The following is a 20,006-nucleotide window of genomic DNA, read 5'->3' on the forward strand; positions in this document are numbered from 1 at the left end:
GAGCTGTCCCCCTTTTCATCGAAATACCTGCTATCTGTCCTGTGTGCCCTTTCTCACTGCCCCCGCCAAGCCCTTCTTGGGCCACCTTTCCCTGTGCTGCCACGTTCAAGCAGGCCTGCCTCGCCCCAGCCTGTCTGGGTTCTCACACTCCTGACTATTTAATCTGGTCTTTCCCTTGTCAATGCCCCAGCCACAAACACACGCAAAGACCTTCCATGGCTCCTTTCTACATTATTTCACAAGGCTGAACTCCTTGCAGTCTATCTAGAGACAAATTTATTTTCCAATACTTATCACCAACACGAGTGAAGTGTGTCCTGGTCAGGGTCACTGTACTGATCTCCTGTAGCAGCGTGGTGGTACCCTTGAACCCTTTGTCTATGTCGATCCCAATCTCTGCCACCCAGGCGTCGCTTCATTCTTTATCCTGCCATTGTACCGATGTCTGTGTAATGGCCTCCCTCACACCAATGCCTTAAGTATTCTAATCAGATTAAGAGCAAATTGAACCTAAATTATAGGAAAAACCAAACTTGAGGCTGTCAACTCAATAAACTCAAACAGTAATTCAGTACCAGTCAAAAATGGCCTTCAAAATAAAAGGAGGAATTTCTGCTGTGGGCAAATTTGGATGCCCTAATCTCAGCCTAATTAAAGAAAGATGATCAACGCCCACAGAGTGGCCGAGGTCCGTTCCAAGACTTGGTGCAACTGAGTCATTGTGTTTGGATCCTGTTCTTCAGAGCGCCACCCAGCTGCCAGAAGGCCTGACTGCATGCTCCCTGCATCTTGGACAGGACTTCAGGATGTGAAAACGCACAAGCAGTTACTAGAGAGTATCTTTTGTCAGTGCACCCAGGGAGACTCCCGTGGCCCCTTAAAATAGAGGAACCACGAGCCCATGGTCTCCCCTCCTAAAGGCTCAGAGCATTAGAAACACCCCGTTGAGAAATGAAATGGTGGACACTGTTTTCTTACTGAACAGATGGGAAAAATGAGTCACGGTGGGTGGGTGAATTACTCACAACCCCACCAAGAACTGTGTCACAGCTGTCATACCAGGGAGCTCTACTCTGTCCCCTCCACGCACATAGCTAGGCCTCGGTGTGTGGTTCCGGTCCTCTCAAGTCCAGATTAACGCCGCTTCTCCTCTAAGACTCCACTTTTCTCCTTTCATTGGGCTAATATTTCCAAACTTATGTGGCATTTCTCTTGTAATGAGTCATTTGTCCTCCAGCCCCCAGGCCCCACTGCCGCCATCCACGACACCCACCTCAACAAACTCGCACCTTCTCCTGTTCTGTTCATCCCATCACATCGACTTGTACTCAGACACAAGTATTCTTTTTAAAAATTATATGTTACTGATTACGCTATTACAGTTGTCCTGATTTTGCCCCCTTGGACCCCTGCACCCAGCACGTTCCAGTCCCTCAGGCACCTCCCCCCCATTGTTCATGTCCATGGGTCATGTGTATAAGTTCCTTGGCTACTCCATTTCCTATACTGTAGTTTACATCCTCATGGCTATTCTGTAACCACCTATTTGTACTTCTTAATCCCCTCACCTGTTCACCCAGTCCCCCACACCCCTCTCCCATCTGGCAACCATCAAAACACTCTCTGTATCCATGACTCTGTCTCTGTTCTTCTTGTTTGCTTAGTTTGTTTTTTAGATTCAACTGTTGATAGATATGTATTTATTGCCATTTTATTGTTCATAGTTTTGATCTTTTTTTTTTAGGTAAGTCCCTTTAACATTTCGTATAATAATGGTTTGGTGATGACGAACTCCTTTAGTTTTTCTTGTCTGGGAAGCTCTATTTGCCCTTTGATCCTAAATATCTTTGCTGGGCAAAGCAGTCTTGGCAGGAGGTCCCTGCTTTTCACGTCTTTGAATAGTTCTTGCCAGTCGCTTCTAGCCTGCAAAGTTTCTTTTGAGAAATCAGGTGTAACCTTCCTGTAGGTGGAGCACACCCTCCTCTTATAGTTGATACTTCACTGCTGTGGGCAGGTCAACGGGAGGGATTTACCCAGGCCAGTCAGCTGCAAGGAGTGGCTGTGACCACTGACCACCAGCCTTCACCCTCTGTGGAGGATCAGCTGTGCAGGTGTAAGAGGGTGCAGCCAAGGGGCCCCTAAAAGAAGGATTTGTAATGGGGTCCAGAACTCAGGGTGCCCAGGAAATATTAAAAATATGGGATGTCCTCACACCCACAAGTCTGAATTGGGGGATGGGACACATGGAGCAGGGCCAGTGAGAGCTGTTTTGCATAGCAACAGCTGTGCAGCTAACCTCTGGCATGGTCATTTAACATATCTATAGCCTTTAACTTGCTTCATAGATATGTTAAATAGCTGTGGCCATGCTTTGAGTCAGGGAGATGGGAGTGACTTCCACCCAGGATGTAACTGGGAGGCAACTCCCCCTGGTTACAGAGCCTGTGTGAGAGCTTGGAGATGATTGGCTTCACACCACAGAGTCACGCCTGCTGGGACTTACTATGGCAGCTCAGTATAGCTGGAAGAATATGGGGATGCTGGCAGGTGTAACTGATTGTGGGAGGAGTTGGAAATGGGGCTGCAGAGGAAGACTGGCGCTGGGATTTAAACCCAGGCATGGCAGCCATGACAAGAAGAACCATATGGCTTTGGGGCTCCCTTTGCCACGCAGCTTAGGAAGCCAGCAAGCAGGATGTAGCAGCAATGCAGAGCTCCTTCTTAGCAGTTTGGAAGAATGCAGGAGAGACGCTGCGGGAAGGAAAGGGGTGAGAGGACTCTTGCTGGTGGGCCAGGAGGAGGTGCCATGTGGTTTTGGATTAAGAACTGGAGATCCCGGTTACATAGCTGATGGTGCTGGGAACAGAAGGAGGCCTGCCAGCCAAGCACGGATTACTGGGAAGAACTGGGGGCTGCCGGAGCCATGGACTCCTATTTCTTTTCCTGAGATACGGTACCCTGGACCAGGCAAAGGGGGAAGGAAGGACTGTGTGTGTTTGTGGGTGTTTTAAGGGACTTTGGGATTTTAATGAAGACATTAAGTCATTACTCTTAAGTCCATATAACTTTTGAATAAATAATTCCTTTCCTTTTCACCAATCTCTGACATGGAGAGCTACAATTCCCTGGCAGTGGGCAAGGCAAACCTAGTACAGGGGGACCCCAGGAGAAGAAGGGGTCCATTCTGTAACATTGTGCAATCCCTTCTCTGGTGACCAATCAAGGAAAATCACAGGAGACCACATGCACAGTAGCTTTAAAGTAATACAGCTACTTGTACATTCGCGATAAAAGCCTTCCAAAACTAGCCAGGAAGGATCCACCCTGTAAGAATAGGATCCCTCCAGCCCATGAGGTCAATCTCTGCTTGGAGTTGGCCTGCTCCCATGTTCTCTGCTATGAGAACTAGCTATGAATCTAGGCTAGTTATTGCTAGTGCCAGGCCTGCGGCTCTCTGAGGCTGGCTGTTGCTTGTTTGATAGGATTTAGGAAGTTGTGAAGTCAGCCAAGACCAACCATTCATATGGAAAGGCAGTTTGGATAGGCCCATAAATTGGGTGGGATCTCTGGAGATCTCCAGGGCAGGGCAAACAGTGTTAGCCAGGTTGACAGAAACTCAGATATGGCACCCACCTGCCGGCCCTGTGGCTCTGTGGGGGGAGGGCTTGAAAAGGGACAATGGCCTCTGCCAGCTTTTCTGTCTGGGAGAAAGCTCCCCTCCAGCTCTCATCTGCATGCCAGACACTTCAGTTCCTCTTATATGCCACTGGTGTCTTTCAAGCTGCTACTCTGGTGCTGGAGCTCAGAGGGAGTGCGTCTGAGTAGGTGAGTCCCTGTGTGGGTTCTTTAAGGGGAACTGCTTGGGACTCCAGAATTTTCTTCCCCTGATTCTCTCCTGCTGGTTTGTGTAGCCATAAGTTATGGGGACTTATTTTCCTGGCCCTGGAACCCTGAGCTAGGAGCCCTGCTGTGGGGCTGGGACTCCTCATTCCCAAAATGTCCCCTCCAAAATTTTATCCATCACACGTAGATGTGGGACCAGCCCATTCCCTGTCTCCACCCCTGCTACCAGTCTGGACGGATGTGGTTTCTTTAATTCTGTAGCTGTCAGACTTCCACTCAACTCGATTTCTGACAGTTCTGAGTGACGGCTGTTCTATATTTTAGTTGTAATTTAGATGTGGTTGTGTGAGGAGGCGAGCCGTGTTTACCTATGCTGCCATCTTGCCTGGAAGTCACAAGCATTCTTGCACTGCCGACCTTGTCCGTGCTTCCCCTGGGTCGTGCTCCCGTGAACACAGACCATCTCCTCCCATCAGTCAGACTTTATCCTTTCCCTCACTGCTCACTCGTCTTTGATTCTACTTCCACAGAGGACATGTGCACTAAGGAAATAAGGAGAATGAAGGTTCTGCTTCCCCACATGTCCCTTGAAGCAGCTTTCTTTTCTATGGATCATACTCCAGGCCCCAAATAATCAGAGGGAAAGTGGCCAGGAAAAAAATTAACTGCAACCAGACTCTAAAACTGGCTGGTGAAAACTGTATCTGTCAGTTGACATATGTACTCCGTCGTGCCGTGATACGCCCTTACAACTAGGAATACTCATCAGTGTGTCTGTAGGATGTAGCCCTCCGTTCTCTTCATTACTGAATGACAGCAACAGCGATTATTGGCCGTATGCCCATGAGCTCTATTCCTTGATAATTAAAAATATAAGAACCTCATGTCATGTACATTTACTTTTCATCACTATTGTAATAAAACATTACTATTTCCGTATGAGAAGCAATACCGCATAGTGGTTAAGTGTACAGACCAATTAGATTGGCCAACTTCAAACTGCAATTCTGTTCACTGGCTGGCAAATCCCTTAACCTCTCTGCCTCACTTCCCCCATCTGTAAAATGGGGAAATAAAGGCGTCTCTCTCACGGGCTTGTTATGCAGGATTCAATGTGTTCATATCTGTAAAGCTGTTAGAGCAGCACGTAGCACATCGGCACCTTGCAAGAGCTTGCTGTTAGTAGTGGTATGAATCCTCTCATCTTCTCTTCCCAACAACCTGGTAAAGTGGAGAGCAGATACAGCTCCACTTTTGCAGATAAGAGGTCAAGGCTCCCGAGGCTAGTGATGTGCCCCATGAGCTGTGAGGAGGTGGCGCTGAGCTCTGAACTGACTCCTGGCTAGGTCCACGTTCTGCTGATGTGTGCATTGGGCTGGTAACAAGAGTCCACTTCTTCCTCTGCACTTCTGATTCACAATGCAAACCTGTAGAGCTGGGTCATTCAAAGATCACACAACAGCAAAGTGCTATTAAGATAAGAACTTTCCTGTTCAAAAGTGTCTGGCTTTCATAATTCAGGAACAGCCCTTCAACTTAATTTCAGGGTACCCCATGCCAGCTGAATAACAAAGGGATTTTCTCTTTCATCCTGGCAGAAAATGTGTTATGCTTACTTTTCATTAAGAACCCTGGGGCAAGGAAACCATCAGCCACAAAGAAGGCTTTTTCCCCTCTGCCACATTCTATTACTGATGAACCTGATACGAATATATGGAAGTAACCAGAGCATACTTAAACACTATGAATTCAGGCAGCATACCTTTCTGGGATGGAAGTTATAATTTCACAGATATTACTGAATTTAAACCTACACAATGTTTTTATAAAGAAGGCCACGCAGAGAAAGGCCAAGGGCTGACTCGAGGTCACACACAGGAAGACAGTGGTGAAGCACAGAAGCAGAGAACCACTTCTTGGGGCAAACACCGTGCTCCAAGCCACCTAATGCATTTCCGATTGCCGGCATGGGTAAGTGTGACCTGAATATTTGTAAGGGCAGGTTAAGGATGAAACACAGTGTGCATTAATTGTTTAATTCCTGCAAAGCACAGGCGCTTTGGCATCGCTCCATCAGCCCCAAGCAGAATCGTGCTTTCGTTCCCTGTGCGGGGAAAGTACTCCGTGACACGCACGACGGCCATGGCAACTACCTTCAGTGCTGCTGTCCCCTCTCAGAGGAGTGTCCTCCCAGGGGACAGAATGTGCCTCCTCACAGCGAGAGTGAGCTAACCGGGAAGAGCCTGAAAATCACCAGAGAGATCTGAGAAGTGCTTTAGGTTACTATTATTATTTTTTACCATTACTGGAGGGAAGAAATGATATGGAATTACATGTGCAGTTAACCAAAGTCAATACTATATAAATACCATTAAAAAGTATCTAAACGTCATTTACCAATGAAAATGAGGTAGGACCTGTAAAATTAGTATCAACCTACAATTATCATCACTATTTTCTTAACCTCTTACTCTCATTTGCTTTGAGGACAGGTTTTTCTAGTAAAGCATGGTTAATGGGCGCAGGCATTTGAGCTAATCTCTGCTCCACCACTTTATTACAGTGGGGCCTTTGAGAGCACTTTAAACCTCTCTAAACCTCTTTGGAAGGAAAAGATACCACCTTTCCTTTCTACCTGAGAAATTGGCATGGAAATAAAGTAACAGATGAAATGTTGTTAAGTTACAACTAGAACTGGATACTTAATAGCTGGGGTTGTAGAAGTACAGATGGTCTGACCTCAATAAACTGAGCTTCCAATACACAATCCGAGTGTCTAAGGCACATTAAGGGAAACTAACAGTGCATAGATCCAAAGAGCTGATTTGACAGAATAGTGTATGGAAGCTAAATTATTGCATATAAATATGTATTATGTGTGCACACATACACGTGCATTTGTGTGTGTGTACATGTACATGAGGGTTTGTGCGCATGGAGATGTATATGTATATGTATGAGGGCACGTGTGTATTCCTTAGATGGGTTAGGTAGAGACCTGGGTAAAAGGCTACCTGTTCTTTCTGGCAACAAATATCTGAGTCTCATAAAAGCAGCAACAAACAAAAGAAGAGGAAGCCAAAGAATGTCAACTTTGTTTTAGGTCTCCCGCTCAGTTTGTAGCACTGAGCAAAACAGCCCAAGCAACTGAGATGCTATGACTGGTCCCAAACGAAAACATTCTGGCTGACCTTTCTCTTTTGAGAATCTCTTTGATTTCTTGTCATTTCTTTTTCCTGGGCTCTAAAATCTAATAAGTGACTCTTCTCCCCGTTTGTCCCTGATGTCTTACTGTAAGTTTTTCATGTTTTGCAAATTCATACCATCCCTTGTGAATTCTGGTGACTATGGGCTAAAGTGCTCGCTCGATCAATCTCAGCAGAGGCAGACGTATCTTTACTAAAAACTCTGTGCTAGAATTGGTTTACATTTTGACTCAGTCTTGCAATTACTCGCTGATTATTCAGTATGTGCCTGAGGCTGACAACAACTTGCACAAATAGCTTCTGTCTGTTGTTTGCATTTCATTTAGTCTCTAACTGTGGGAGGCCCACTTAGGGGCTAAGGACCAGGCTGGGAACCCCCCCCAGATGGACTGTGCCACATGCTGTGGAACGTCTTTTCTACTCACTACCAATTTGTGTCAAATCTGAACTGACTGTATGATCAAAGCGTTTCCACCCAGCTTCCTTTTTGGGTAATGAAACTCATTATTGTGTAGTACTTGCAATGGCAACGATATCCTTAGATTGGGAGTGAATGGTTTCTGCCTCTGCAGGATTAGCCACTTTGCCTACCTGTCTATATATTAAAGTGACCTCAAATCACCTCCTGGCTCTACTGATGAACATGTCCCTCCCACAGCTCTGTGTTCACCAGAACGTACCCATCCAACCCCAGGTGCGTCTGTGTCCAGTTAGTAACAAAGACTAGTAATGCCCCAGATACCTGCTGGAAAATATAACCTCAAACTCATTGCTAATCAGTCTCTTTCAAAAGCTTAGCTAAGAAGAACAACAGTGTTAGAGGATTTCCTGAAGGGTGGGTATGTGGCCATCCATTCCTCTAGACCAGTGATTTTCAACCAGTGTGCTGCACGAATTTTAAAAACATGCAACACCTGACTGACTGTTTAGTCAGGGGCACTGACCTTTTTTCTCTTGGATTGTCAGATAGTCAAATAAAAAAAATGACAACAGCCAACATAATGATAGCTGTCTGGTGTAAATAAATCAAAATTATTCCTATTTTTTGTTGGATCGGGAAAAAATATGTTTTTTTGGTGCAGTTTATGCGTGCCATGAGATGGAAAGGTTGAAAATTGCTGCTCTGGGTACTCTAACTCTTTCCCGGGACTAAGCGGAGCATCCCTAGAGGGAATTATACTGGGCCTCAGCAGAACTGCTTTCTCTGATCAGGTGATACAACCGTCCTATACGGAGGGACAGGACATGAAACTTCCCCAGGTAACCCATCACTGTGTCTACCACAAAGTCCCCTCAACACGGGCACACATACGAGAACCTCTTTGTCTCGGTACCAAGAATAGCTCTGCTTCTCTTGGGCAACTGGACTGTTTTCACTTGGGGGAAACTATGTTGCTTGTAATTGGTCATGTTCCACAGGTTGCGTTGACAGAAAGCAAGCTCCGCATCAAATCCGCAGCCTGCTTCCTCTACTTCAATGCAACATGCTGATAGGCGGTTTGTGGATCAACCCCACCCCTGGCTACATCCGTAACTTGTTTTGCCTGTGCCCTTTTCCTTCTTTTCTAATCTTTAATCACTTTATTTTCCTGTGTTAGACTATTTTTGAACTCTTTTGAGTAAACTGATACATAAATACATTAGGAAAATGAGAAGCCATAGTAAATCCATGTTAGTTACTGGGTTAAACACAGTATGTGAAACTTCTCTAAATCCTAATCTTAGGTTTCTCATTAATATACCAGTTAGCGATCAGGAATAATTTTAGATCTGTAACTAACAACCTTAATGCTAAAGCCTAAAGAATAAGAATACACAGACATGATAAATAATGAGGACTATTCAGAAATCCAGTAATGGAAGATAACGTATTCCCAAATACATTGCCAGCATCTTGATTCTTTAGCCTTTACTGGGAATCAATTACTAAAGACATCGATGCTCCTGTATCTACCTGGTGACGGCATTGCACCACATCCAAAAGAACAGTAATCCAAGCCACCTACCGTGTTTGTGAATAAATGCAAGTCCTTGCAATATCTGATACATGATATTCCTTATCGCGGACTCAGGAAACAACTTATTTCTGTATGGGGCAGAGGGAAAAAGTTACAAATCTAGATTTACAAATGAAAGTGGGATTCATTTTAGTTAGAACTTATGAAAATATTAGCCTACGTGCTAATTTCAGCAGATCCTTTGATAATAAAGAACAAAGGAAAACAACCATGTAGCCATACAAGAAAGCTACCTTACATACCCCAAATATATTGAGTTACGTTAGAAAGAAGCAATGATGAGATGTTTTATAGTAAAGCCCCTCAATAAAATTCCCTCTAATGTAGCATATAAACATCTCCTCTCTCCATGATAGAAGCTAAAATTTAAAAAATTTAATAGGGAGCACTTGAGGCTTTATGACATGAGGTAGATAGTAACATTTTCTTTCCCCTGGTGGGCAAACCATGTGGCTTCCCTGCCATTATGGACAATGAGGACCATACTTGTTCACTGAAATCACTGAGGGATGCTGTGAATGGCTTCCGTTTGCCACCAAGAAAATGTGTCCAAGAGGTTCTACATAGTTCACTTTTAAAGTTCATAACTGCCACAGCAGGTAAGTTTTTCATTAGCCTTCTCTACCCAGCACGCAGGCCCCTGAGCACTGTGGCAAGAAAGGAACGGAAATAAACCAGAAGTTTTTGATGGAGGCCTTGAAATGAATGAAGCTATCACACCCCCGCCTTGCAGTTGCTCTGCCCACATGTCCTTGTGGGCAGAGGGAACTGCAGAATCTGTTAAATATCTTCTTTGAGAGAATAACCCATTCAAACGTGCAAACAGCTTCACTGAAACTAGCTTCTAGGAAGCTATCGCAAGGCATCCAAAGTAGGAATGTGGGTCGGGCCCCGCACCTAACGAGCAGCTTTGAACTGCAGAGTGCAAGCACCGTGACTGAAAAAACAGAAGCAGAAAAAAAACACGTCCACTTGGCAACATTTAGCTCTAAGATCATGAAAACCAAACCATACCTTTCTTTAATGAGCTGGTAGAGATTTTCCTTCATGTACTCAAAGATAAAATAAAGATGATCATTTTCCCTGATAACTTCTTTTAATTTTACTATATTGGCATGGTTGAGTTTCTTTAAAGACTGAAAAGCAAGGAAGAAAAACAAAAAATTAGAGAAAAAAAACTACTGTTGATAAGAAAAGTACCCCATGTATACATACTTAGGAAGAAACACCTAATTCTAAAACCACAGAAATACCACAATTCATATTTTAACAACAATTTAACAAATGGTATTTCTATGAAATCGATAGTAACTTTACAAGGGAAAACTATCTTGATTAACTGACTGGAAGGTAAATTTGACCTGAACCAGTACTTCTGGCTGCCATCAGCACTGGACCATGGGCCAGGGCTACCTTCGGTGCATTCCATCCAGATAACAGAATTCCCGCCTGGGAGGCGGAGACAGAAATCAGTTGGCAGGTGAGGCTTTGCTTGTTCTAGTACAGGCACACCTTGTTTTGCTGCACTTCGCTGTACTGGGCTTCACAGATGTGGCGGTTTTTTTACAAATCGAAGGCAAGACCCTCTACCAGCAAAAAGATCACAACTTGCTTTACTGCTGTGCCCTGGAAACGAACCCACCATATCTTGGGAGTATGCCAATATTGGAAACGGCAGCTACTTCGGGACAAAATCACCAGTTAACAGTCTGCAGACATTATGAACAAGAAATTGTTCAGAGAGAAGCCAACAGCCTGATCCCATCAACTCCCATCTGCCTCACGAGAGTCCAGGAGACACACGACACTCCTTACCACATGGGTTCTGGAGGAAGGGAAATGAAATCTCAGTGGAAAGACCCTGAAGTGATATGGGAGACATATCTCTGCTTCCGAGAATAGCAAAGGCAATAAAAGTCAGGCACGAGGAACAGGAGGGTGACTCAGAAAATGACGCATGACCTTACTGTTCAGCTGTGCGTTCATGCAGCTGTCCTGCTGCAGGGGCACACACGTGAGTGTGTACAGCCGCGTGTAAACTGTTTTTTGCTTGCCTCATCAGTTCTGTCGATGGGGAGCAGCAGTCCTGTTCGTGGATAACAACCAGAGACACCCGACCACTGGTTTGCTCACTAGCTGATGAGAATTTGATAGACTGGCTCCTTCCAGGAAGCCTCAGAGGGTCACTGGGGCCAGTGGGATGAGCCCTCTAATTCAAAAAGCCTCTTCCTCACAGAGAAGTGAGCCCAATAATAATACATTGTAAAGCCCCAGTGGGATGAGCCCTCTAATTCAAAAAGCCTCTTCCTCACAGAGAAGTGAGCCCAATAATAATACATTGTAAAGCCCTCTTTATCTTTGAATTTCCTTAAAAGAACATCCCTTTTATAAAACAAACACAATGTCTGAGGATTACTAACCAACTCTGGAAGGACACTCAGTAATAAGGTGGCACCCCAGGGATCAGAGCTTGGGAATGTGTAATATGATCAAGTTATTTCAAGCAGCTGGGAAGGGAGAAGACTATGGCCAGTGAATGAGAATAAAGCAAGACTTTTCTGGAGCCTCTGCCCTGAAAGACAAGCTCCTGCCAACATGCTCCGCCGGCAGGAAATACTCAGCTGCTTTGGCCCAATGGACAGATCCTTCTAGAACGGCCCAGCCAGGCTGATTACTTCTTTTAGCTGGTTGCATTCCTGGTTCTCCACGGGTAACAAAAACAAACACGGCTTAACTTGTAAGTAGTATTCACTGGACTCTCCCGGGCTGCAGCCATCTTTTCTGCCTGTTCGCTTCAACTGCATCCCAAGCAATGGCTGGGGTGTCCAGTGACGAGCACCAGGTTTGTTCAGAGGGAAATGAAGTTTTAAAAGTCTTCCAGAAGAGAACGCTGGGCAAGGAGTAGGATACCCTTGGCCGTTAGCCTGAAGTGGGTTCTGGCATGGGTTACTGCCCGAGTCTGAGAGTGGCTCTCAGCTCTTGGTTCCAAGGGAGGCTCAGGAGCGAGTTAAAGACTGTATTGGTTTAACATAAAAAGAATTAATTTTGTGTGGAGGACTTCATGTGATTCATTTTACAGAGATATATCTCCAGAAAGAAGGCATCTTATTTTGGCTCAGGAGAGGCTTACAAAGGAGAGGAAGAGGCAGGACAGCTGTATGAGCGTAGAGAAGTGGAAGTAGCAAATTAAACCTGGGCAGCAGTCTGAATGGGGGAACTGTTTCTCCCGGTGCATGAAAGTTCTTAACTATTAACACATCTACAGCAAGTACTCACTTAACATCATCGATAGGTTCTTGGAACTGCAGTGAAACATTGTATAATGAAGCCAATTTTATCACAGGGTAATTGATATAAACAAGATTTAAGTTCCTATGGCATCTCATCAATGCTATAACAAAAGGAGGTGGGACAAAAGGACATTATTTGAGGACCTGCCATACAATGTTCTGAGCCCCAGGGATACCCGGGGCATAAGACACAGTGCCTGCCCTTCAGGGGCAAACAACCCAATTTAGAAGAGAGGACACAACACATGTAACAAAATAAAGAAGATCGTCTTAAGGGTCAAAGAAATGACAGAGATAAGGAGTCTCAGAGATGTTTCAAGAAGGAATAATTATTAAGCCCTGAGCAGCCAGTGAGTATCCTTAAGAAACAGCAACACCTAGACACCTCAGTGGGAGGGGAAGGCTGTGTCAGGAGGGGAGCCCTCACAGGGAAGCATGTGGGGACGCAGTGGTATTGTCTACGTCTGAGGAATAAGAATCGCCCGGGTAGGTTCCAAAGGAAGATCACCGGGAGGACTCTAACTGGAGAAGTTGGCCGGGAGGACACTCTCTGGGTGCCAGGTGGATACCCACCGAAGCCCTCAGATGAACCTGGATCGAAACCAAACCGCATGGCTTAGAGCTGCGTTTACCTCAAGCAAGTTACTGAGTCCGGGCCTCAGCGGTTCTCAGGAGCAAACTCAAGATACTAACACTGTCCACACCAGGTAGCTGCGGGGATGAAGTGAGACAGTGTGTGCAGGGCGCCTAAGGCGCTTCCTGGCCCACAACAGCCTCTCAGTAAACGGAAGAGCGTGTGTGAGCAGCTGAACGTCGTGGAGGTCATTCTGGCAGCAGCACGCAGGATGGAGGAGACCTGCGGAAAGTGGGGCTGCACAGGCCACACGCAAGGAGCCAGGGTTTCTGGGAAAATGATAATTGACAGGAGGGGGAGAAAACAGGAGTGCTGAGGGTTGCAGACATTCTAGAAAATTCAGGTACCGATATCCACCAAGCGGTTGGCGATAGGGGCCTGAAGCAGGGGCAGGAAAACTTTCCTCCACGAGGACAGAGAGTAAATACCTCAGGCTTTCTAGGTCGGCTGCAACTACTCAACTTTGACGTGATAGCACGAAATCAGCCACAAACGATATGCACACAAATGGACATGGCTGTGTTCCAACATAATTTTACTTACAAAACCAGAATGTGGGCCATTTGTTAATCCCTGGTCTAAGACATACGATGAGAGATTTGATGAGACATTACTCAGGCGTAGAGTCAGAGCAAAGGAAAAATTGCTAAGAACAGAATGGGAGAAATCACTGACATGTAAGGGATGGGCCATTGAAGAACTGGTGAAGGGCAGGAAAAGGGTAGGACAGCTAAGCAAAAGCAGAATCACACAGCCCTGGGAGAGGAGAGGAACAAGTGGTCAACAGCACCCAACACTGCAGGCAAGAAAGTACCTGAGAAAATGGCCCTGGACTTGCTAACCGCTGACTTAAAGGGAGCAGTTTCCATGGCGTCGCAGAAAGATGCCTGACTCAAGTCAGTGGAAAGTCAGTGGTAGGTGGGCAATGGTGGCAAAAGGGGTTGTTTGGAGGGTAAGGAAAGGGGTGGAAGCTCAGGAGGAGAGGGCGCTGAGGCCGATTACAGAGAATGGCAGGCACGTTTACAGATTGAAGAGAAGGAGCCAGTGGGAAGGAAGAGTTTAAAGAAATGGGGAGGGACACAAGAGCCAAAAGGTGAGAGCAACCCAAGTGTCCCTCAGTGGATGAATGGATGAGCAAACTGTGGTATAGCTGTACAATGAAATACGATTTAGCCTTAAACAAGAAGGAAATTCTAACACATGCTACGACATGGATGGACCTCGCGGACATAATACTGTGAAATAAGCCACTCACAAAAAGATAGGACAAGCATTCCTCGGAGACACTGTGGGTTTGGTTCTAAACCACCTCAATAAGCAAGCATTGCAACAAAGTGAGTTGGACGATTTTGGTTTTGCCTTCAATTTGTACAAAATGCCACGCCCGTGAAGCACAATTAAAACGAGGTCTGCCTGTGCTGTGAGATTTCACGTGCAGAATGGTGGCTGCCAGGGGCTGGGGAGGGGCCATGGGGAGTTACTGCTGAATGGGCACAGAGTTTTAGCTTTGCAAGATGAAAAGAGTTCTAGAGATAGATGGTGATAATGGCTGTAAAACAATAGGAATATACACTTAAAAATTGCTGAGATGGTAAATATTATTTGTATTTCGTCACAATTTCAAAGAAAAAATACTAGTGAGAAACTTAAAATCTGAATAAATCTGTCATTTACTTAATAGTAATATACCAAGATTTAATATAAATATATTCACTAAAAGCATTAGTTATCATTTCCCCCCTTTCTTTTGCATCACTGAAACAATTTAAACAAAATGACTGTATCAACAATAAATCTAAGCATGTATAACACTATTTTAATGGACTATACATAAATTATTCCCTACTGTATTAATAAATACCTTAACCTCCCGAAGATTCATGCATTCCTCCCAGGAATAAAACTTTCTTTTCATTCTAAAAGAGAAGAAACAAATAGTATGCTTACTCTCCGTCACAGGTTAAACTTTATTTTGAAATAAAATGTTTTCGTTCTGAACCTAATGAACAGTGCTTAAAATTGGTTTTGATTTCTCTCAAATATTATGCTATCCAAAACAGCACTCATTTTAAAATCTGGCAATGCAGTCAGTCCTGCATCCCCAAATTTCCCAGCAGCGGTAGTACAGGGCAGCCCAACGAGGCCTGGACTGCGCTCTTGCTCTGTCACTGATAGGCTAACCTTGCCCAGGAGGGAGGGCTTGATTCTTGTTTTATTTAGACCAGAGCTATCCAACAGACCTTCCTATTATGCTGGAAATGTTTTGTCTGTCCAGTACGGTAACCAGTAGACACATGTGGCTACTGAGCACTTGGAATGTGGCTAGTGAAACACAGGAACTGAATTTTAATTAAATTTACATTTAAAGGCCACACATGGTCACTTGCTACCAAGTCAAACAACACAGTTCTAGGCATGCCAGTACCGGGGTTGGCAAGCTATGTCCCATGGGCCAACTCCACTCCACCATCTGTTTTTCTACAGCCCACGAGCTAAGATGGCATTTATATTTTTAAATAGTTGGGATTTAAAAAATCAAAAGAATAGTATTTTGTGGCATGTGAAAATGATCTGAAATTCCAATGGCAGCTTGCACAAATGACGTTTTATTGGACCACAACCACACTCATTCATTTCTATGTGGTCTATGACTGCTTTCACGCTGCGGCAGCAGAGCTGAGTTGCGACGGGGACCATATGGCCTGCAAAGCCGGAAATATTTACTGTCTGGCTCTTTACCGAGCACGTTTGCCAGCCCCGCTGTGGAGCCTGAGGTGAGGAGGAGAAGCCTGTTAGCCAACCAGAAACCCAGGGTTCCTGGCTACATCGTTCATCACACTCGAACCACGCTGTCTTGTTTGAATCTTACCGCTGCCCTGTGCGATAGGTGGGGCGGGCAAGGCAGCGGAGACACAGAGAAGTGGCACAACTTCCCAAGATCTCACTGTTGGCTAATAACAGACAAACTTTCATCTACCTCCCCACATCACTCTGCCACTCTGCCACTGATGTCACATTGTCTCCTGGTTGAGTGACCGATTCCTTCATTTATGCCCCCAAATAATTACTTAGCCCCTCCTATGAGGCAGGGACTTTGTCAGGCGCAGGGGATACCATGATGAGGGAGACATCCCTCGTGGAACGGACACCGTGGCAGGAAGGCAGGTCATTAATCATTTTCTGTGCTAAGTGCTATGAAGGAAAGGCACAGGGCATTGTGGGAGTGGGCCTCAAGGCGACCTAACCTCATCTGGGGTAGCGGGAACATTCCCCTAGGGAAGTGACATTTCAACCAAAACCTGATGGATAAGTAGAATTCAGTCTGGTAGGAGGCATGGGAGAGGAAATATCATGTGAAGGCTTGGGGCAGAACTGTACTGGTGAGTTCCAGAAGCTAAAAGGCCAGAGTGGCCAGAACAAAGTAGGCAATGGGTCGTGACAGGACAGACGGCTGAAGAAAACAGGCAGGGGCTGAAAGAGGCAGCTATCTGTAGGTTGCATTAAAAACTCGGGGCTTGATCCTAAAACTGACAGGAAGACCCTGAAAGCTGTCCTAGATTGAGTTCCCCAGAAAGCAGAGCCTGAGGCAAGGACTCACTCAGGTGCAGGTAGTTTATTTGGGAGGTGATTCCAGGAAGCCAGGGCAAGGGGCAGGGGAACTGGGAACACAGAGGTAGGAAATCCACTAAAGGGTGCCTTGCTGAGCTGATACCAAGGTGGGCAACCAGGCCTCAGGCCAGCTGGGGACTTCTCAGGAACTGTGTAGAAGGCACGCTGGCTGAGGGTGTCGTGCATGCACTTGTGGAGGAATGCTGGTGGTGCGTGTGAAACTGTGCACCAGAGCACACTGGAGTCAGAAGGCATGATGGGGCAGCAGGAACACAAAGAATATTTAGTACAAATGGTTTTTAGATAATTATATTCGTGTGTTTTAAAATACCCCTTTCTGACTGGACTAGATTGGGCTAAAAGTGGAAGACTGGAAAACCCTACAGAGGAAATTATTCCAGTAGCAGAGGTGGTGAATGATAATGGGTTGAAAGGGAGGTTAACAGTGGAGTATAGAGAGGTAGGTGGGTCCAATACATAGTAAGTAGTTAGAACTGACAGGACTAGTGGACCAGCAAATGAAGGGAAGTCAGGGGGACTCCCAGCTTTTGCAGAGATGGTAGTGTCATTTATCAAGATGGAATACTGAAGAAGAAACAGGTTGGGAGCAAAGGCAGAACATGTTGGATTATAAGTTCAGCTTTAGATATGATGAATCTGAAGGGTCTAGAACATCCAAATGGAGATAATGAGAAAGCACTTGGACATGAATGGGTGTGGCAGACACACTGCAAAGACCCCCATCTCCTCATATTCACAGCCCAGTATAACCCGCTCTCCTTCAATAACCTGCTTCTAACCAACAGAATACAGCAATTAGAGAGGCTACCACTTCTGTGCTTAATTTAAAAGAAACAACGAGATGTGGCTTCCATTTTGGTAGAAGACTCCCCTTGCCTTCTTGGCTCCCATGTCTTGATGAAGTAAGTTGCCTCCAGCCAACAGCCAACCAGGGGGAACTGAGGCCCTCAGTCCGACAACCCAGGAGGCACCGAATGCTGCCTATGATCACGCGAGAGAGCTTGGAAGTAGATCCCTCCCCAGTCCAGCTTTAGACGAAACCCCAGTGCTGGCCAACTCTTTGACTGCAGCCCCATGAGAGACCCTCAAGCAGAGAACTCAGCTAGTCCATGCCCAGTCTCCCGATCTACTCAACCTGTGAGAGAGTGATATCAAACTACTAATTCTTGGGGTCAACTTACATGCAGCCACAGATGACTAATACAATGAGCCTGAATCCAGACTATAAAGGGCAAGTGGGGTCGGGGGAACAAGACAGGAGTCACCAGCCCGCCGCACGTGTAAATGATTCAAATCAGTCAATTTCTCAGAGTTTCACTTTCCTTTCCTATGAAACAATATGCATTAACCTGCTTGTTACCACCTCACAAGAGTACCGTGACAGCACTCTTGAACACACTGACAAAGCACCAGTGCCACATGCTAAGCTGAGACCGCCAACATGGGCATTCCAGAGGAGACCAGCGCGTAACCCACAGCGATCATGTCTCAGTTCTTCTCCACGCTTCCCGCGCGCTCTCACTTAGAAATGTCCCAAACACGAGGATGGACAGGGCAGAGGTAAAACAAGTTGGCCATGTATAGCTGAGGATGAATTCATGACAGTGAAGGAAAAGACTTACTTTTTAATGGCAATCAGTTCCCCAGACTCGATGCTTCTTCCCAGCAGGACGGAACCGTAGGTCCCATCCCCGAGCTGCCTGATCGTTGTGTACCTATTCATGGTGTGCCCGCGCAGGCCGGACACTCATCTCAGGGCCGAGGCGGCTCGGTCCTGCAGCGGCGGCAGGCCTCCCCGGAGTGTAACCAGATTTTTCTGTGGCAGCACCCGCACAAGGTATTCAACAGAACGGGACGATCTCCCAAATACATATTTTCAAAGATCAGTCTTCTGCCTGGAGAGAAAAATCAAGGACAAGGATAAGTGCTAATGTATATTTTGAGTTTCTGTATTTTTATAGTCTAAATCGAGAATCAGCAGACTATGCCCACCCCCCCCGCCACCTGTTCTTATAAATAAAGTTTTATTGGAACACAGTCCTTCCCACGCACTTGCATATGGTATGTGGCTGCTTTCACACTAGCACAGCAAAGCTGAGTGGTTGTGACAAAGACCGCATGGCCCACGAAGCCAAAAGTCTTTATTTTCTGACCCGTTACAAAGCGAGTGTGTCAGCCTCTGATCCAAACAATGCTCTTTAACAAGTTTTTATAAAACTAGAGAAACCACTCTTGAAGGTGAATTTTTCACCAACTCAGAAATGAATCAGCCGCAAGTCAATGCTTTTTTGATGACTAACCTCTGTAGACAAACCCTGCACAATAACTATGGTCAATAAAATCTGTTGAGCTCAGGCTAATCATACTGTGTTCTGTAACTCAGCTACAGTTAACAATGTAAACATACTAGAACCAAGAAATGCTAAAATTAAAGTTCTCCTGATGAGAACTTACATGTGCTGTATGACCTACTGTGGCTAGTAGTTGAATTTTTACTGCTGGGTGGTTCGGAAGCTAAACAAAGAGCGAGTCATTTTTTAAGGACCACTTCTAGGCTGTGCCTCTTTTAAAGTCATTCAGTTGCTGGGTTGTTTTTTTTTTAATTAAAATTGTTTTCAGTTGTGTTTTTTTAATACATCATTGATTTTTCATTTATATAATTGACAGTCTGCTTATAATAAAGAAAATGTAATAATAACTTGTGATTGCAATGCCTTTATGTAAACATTAGTAAAATGTAAATACTTAGATAAGAACAATAAAGACATCTTTAAATACAGCAATTAAACTAATTATCTGACGAATCAGAAAAGGTCAGAAAATAATGATTAGAAGTATGTGACATTCTGCATCTAAATCCAAGTCCAGTCTATGCAGCTCCTTCTTCCAGAAGAATTCTTTCTAACCAATGAATATAGAAGGAAAGAGAGAAAGAAGAAATTCCCTCTTAAGCATGCATCACAGTACAATTTGTTACAGACAAAATTCTCTGCTGAACGCAAATATTAGATGATAAAAGTCTGAAGAGAAACAGGATATCTGTCTGCATAGTTTCAAAGTATCTCTAAGATATCTATGAACTTCAAAGAAAAGGATGGTAACTCTACAGGGAAAATCCAGCAGAAAGTTCCTTACCCAAGCGATCAAGTTCAATATCACCATTAATGAGACATACGGTCATGTGCCCTGGACGTGAAACTCTGAGAAGGGCACAACATCACGACATCACAGCGGAGTTCTTGTCATCAACGCAGAACCTCACTCCATCCACGAGCGAACAGCAGACAGGCCCAAATGAGGGACATTCTATACAAAAGACTGACTGACACTCTCCAGAAGTGTCAAGATCACAAAGGCAAGGACAGACTACGGAGCCATCACAGAC

General features: G+C 45.1%; 2 protein-coding genes across 2 annotated transcripts in view; both read right to left on the bottom strand.

Annotated features, from left to right (window-relative positions):
• Nucleotides 1–18,380, bottom strand: part of CILK1 (ciliogenesis associated kinase 1) — a 33,642-nt gene extending 15,262 nt beyond the window's left edge. The window contains exons 1-4 of the mRNA XM_024557732.4: nucleotides 18,244–18,380; nucleotides 14,853–14,907; nucleotides 10,082–10,203; nucleotides 9,056–9,135 (exon numbers count right to left, since the gene is read on the bottom strand). Coding sequence (XP_024413500.2) covers nucleotides 9,056–9,135; nucleotides 10,082–10,203; nucleotides 14,853–14,907; nucleotides 18,244–18,344 — 358 coding nt within the window. The 5' untranslated portion in view covers nucleotides 18,345–18,380. The remainder of the gene's footprint in view (nucleotides 1–9,055; nucleotides 9,136–10,081; nucleotides 10,204–14,852; nucleotides 14,908–18,243) is intronic.
• Nucleotides 18,374–18,493, bottom strand: LOC139440367 (uncharacterized). Its single transcript, XM_071219705.1, has one exon. The coding sequence runs from the start codon at nucleotides 18,491–18,493 to the stop codon at nucleotides 18,374–18,376; it is 120 nt and encodes a 39-aa protein (XP_071075806.1).
• Between the last annotated feature and the right edge of the window lie 1,513 nt (nucleotides 18,494–20,006).

This window comes from Desmodus rotundus, chromosome 11, assembly GCF_022682495.2.
Source record: "Desmodus rotundus isolate HL8 chromosome 11, HLdesRot8A.1, whole genome shotgun sequence".
Classification (NCBI taxonomy): domain Eukaryota; kingdom Metazoa; phylum Chordata; class Mammalia; order Chiroptera; family Phyllostomidae; genus Desmodus; species Desmodus rotundus.

Bases quoted from the DNA above. Each gene is read 5' to 3' on its own strand.
- LOC139440367 (XM_071219705.1), bottom strand. From the start codon at position 18,493: ATGTATTTGGGAGATCGTCCCGTTCTGTTGAATACCTTGTGCGGGTGC.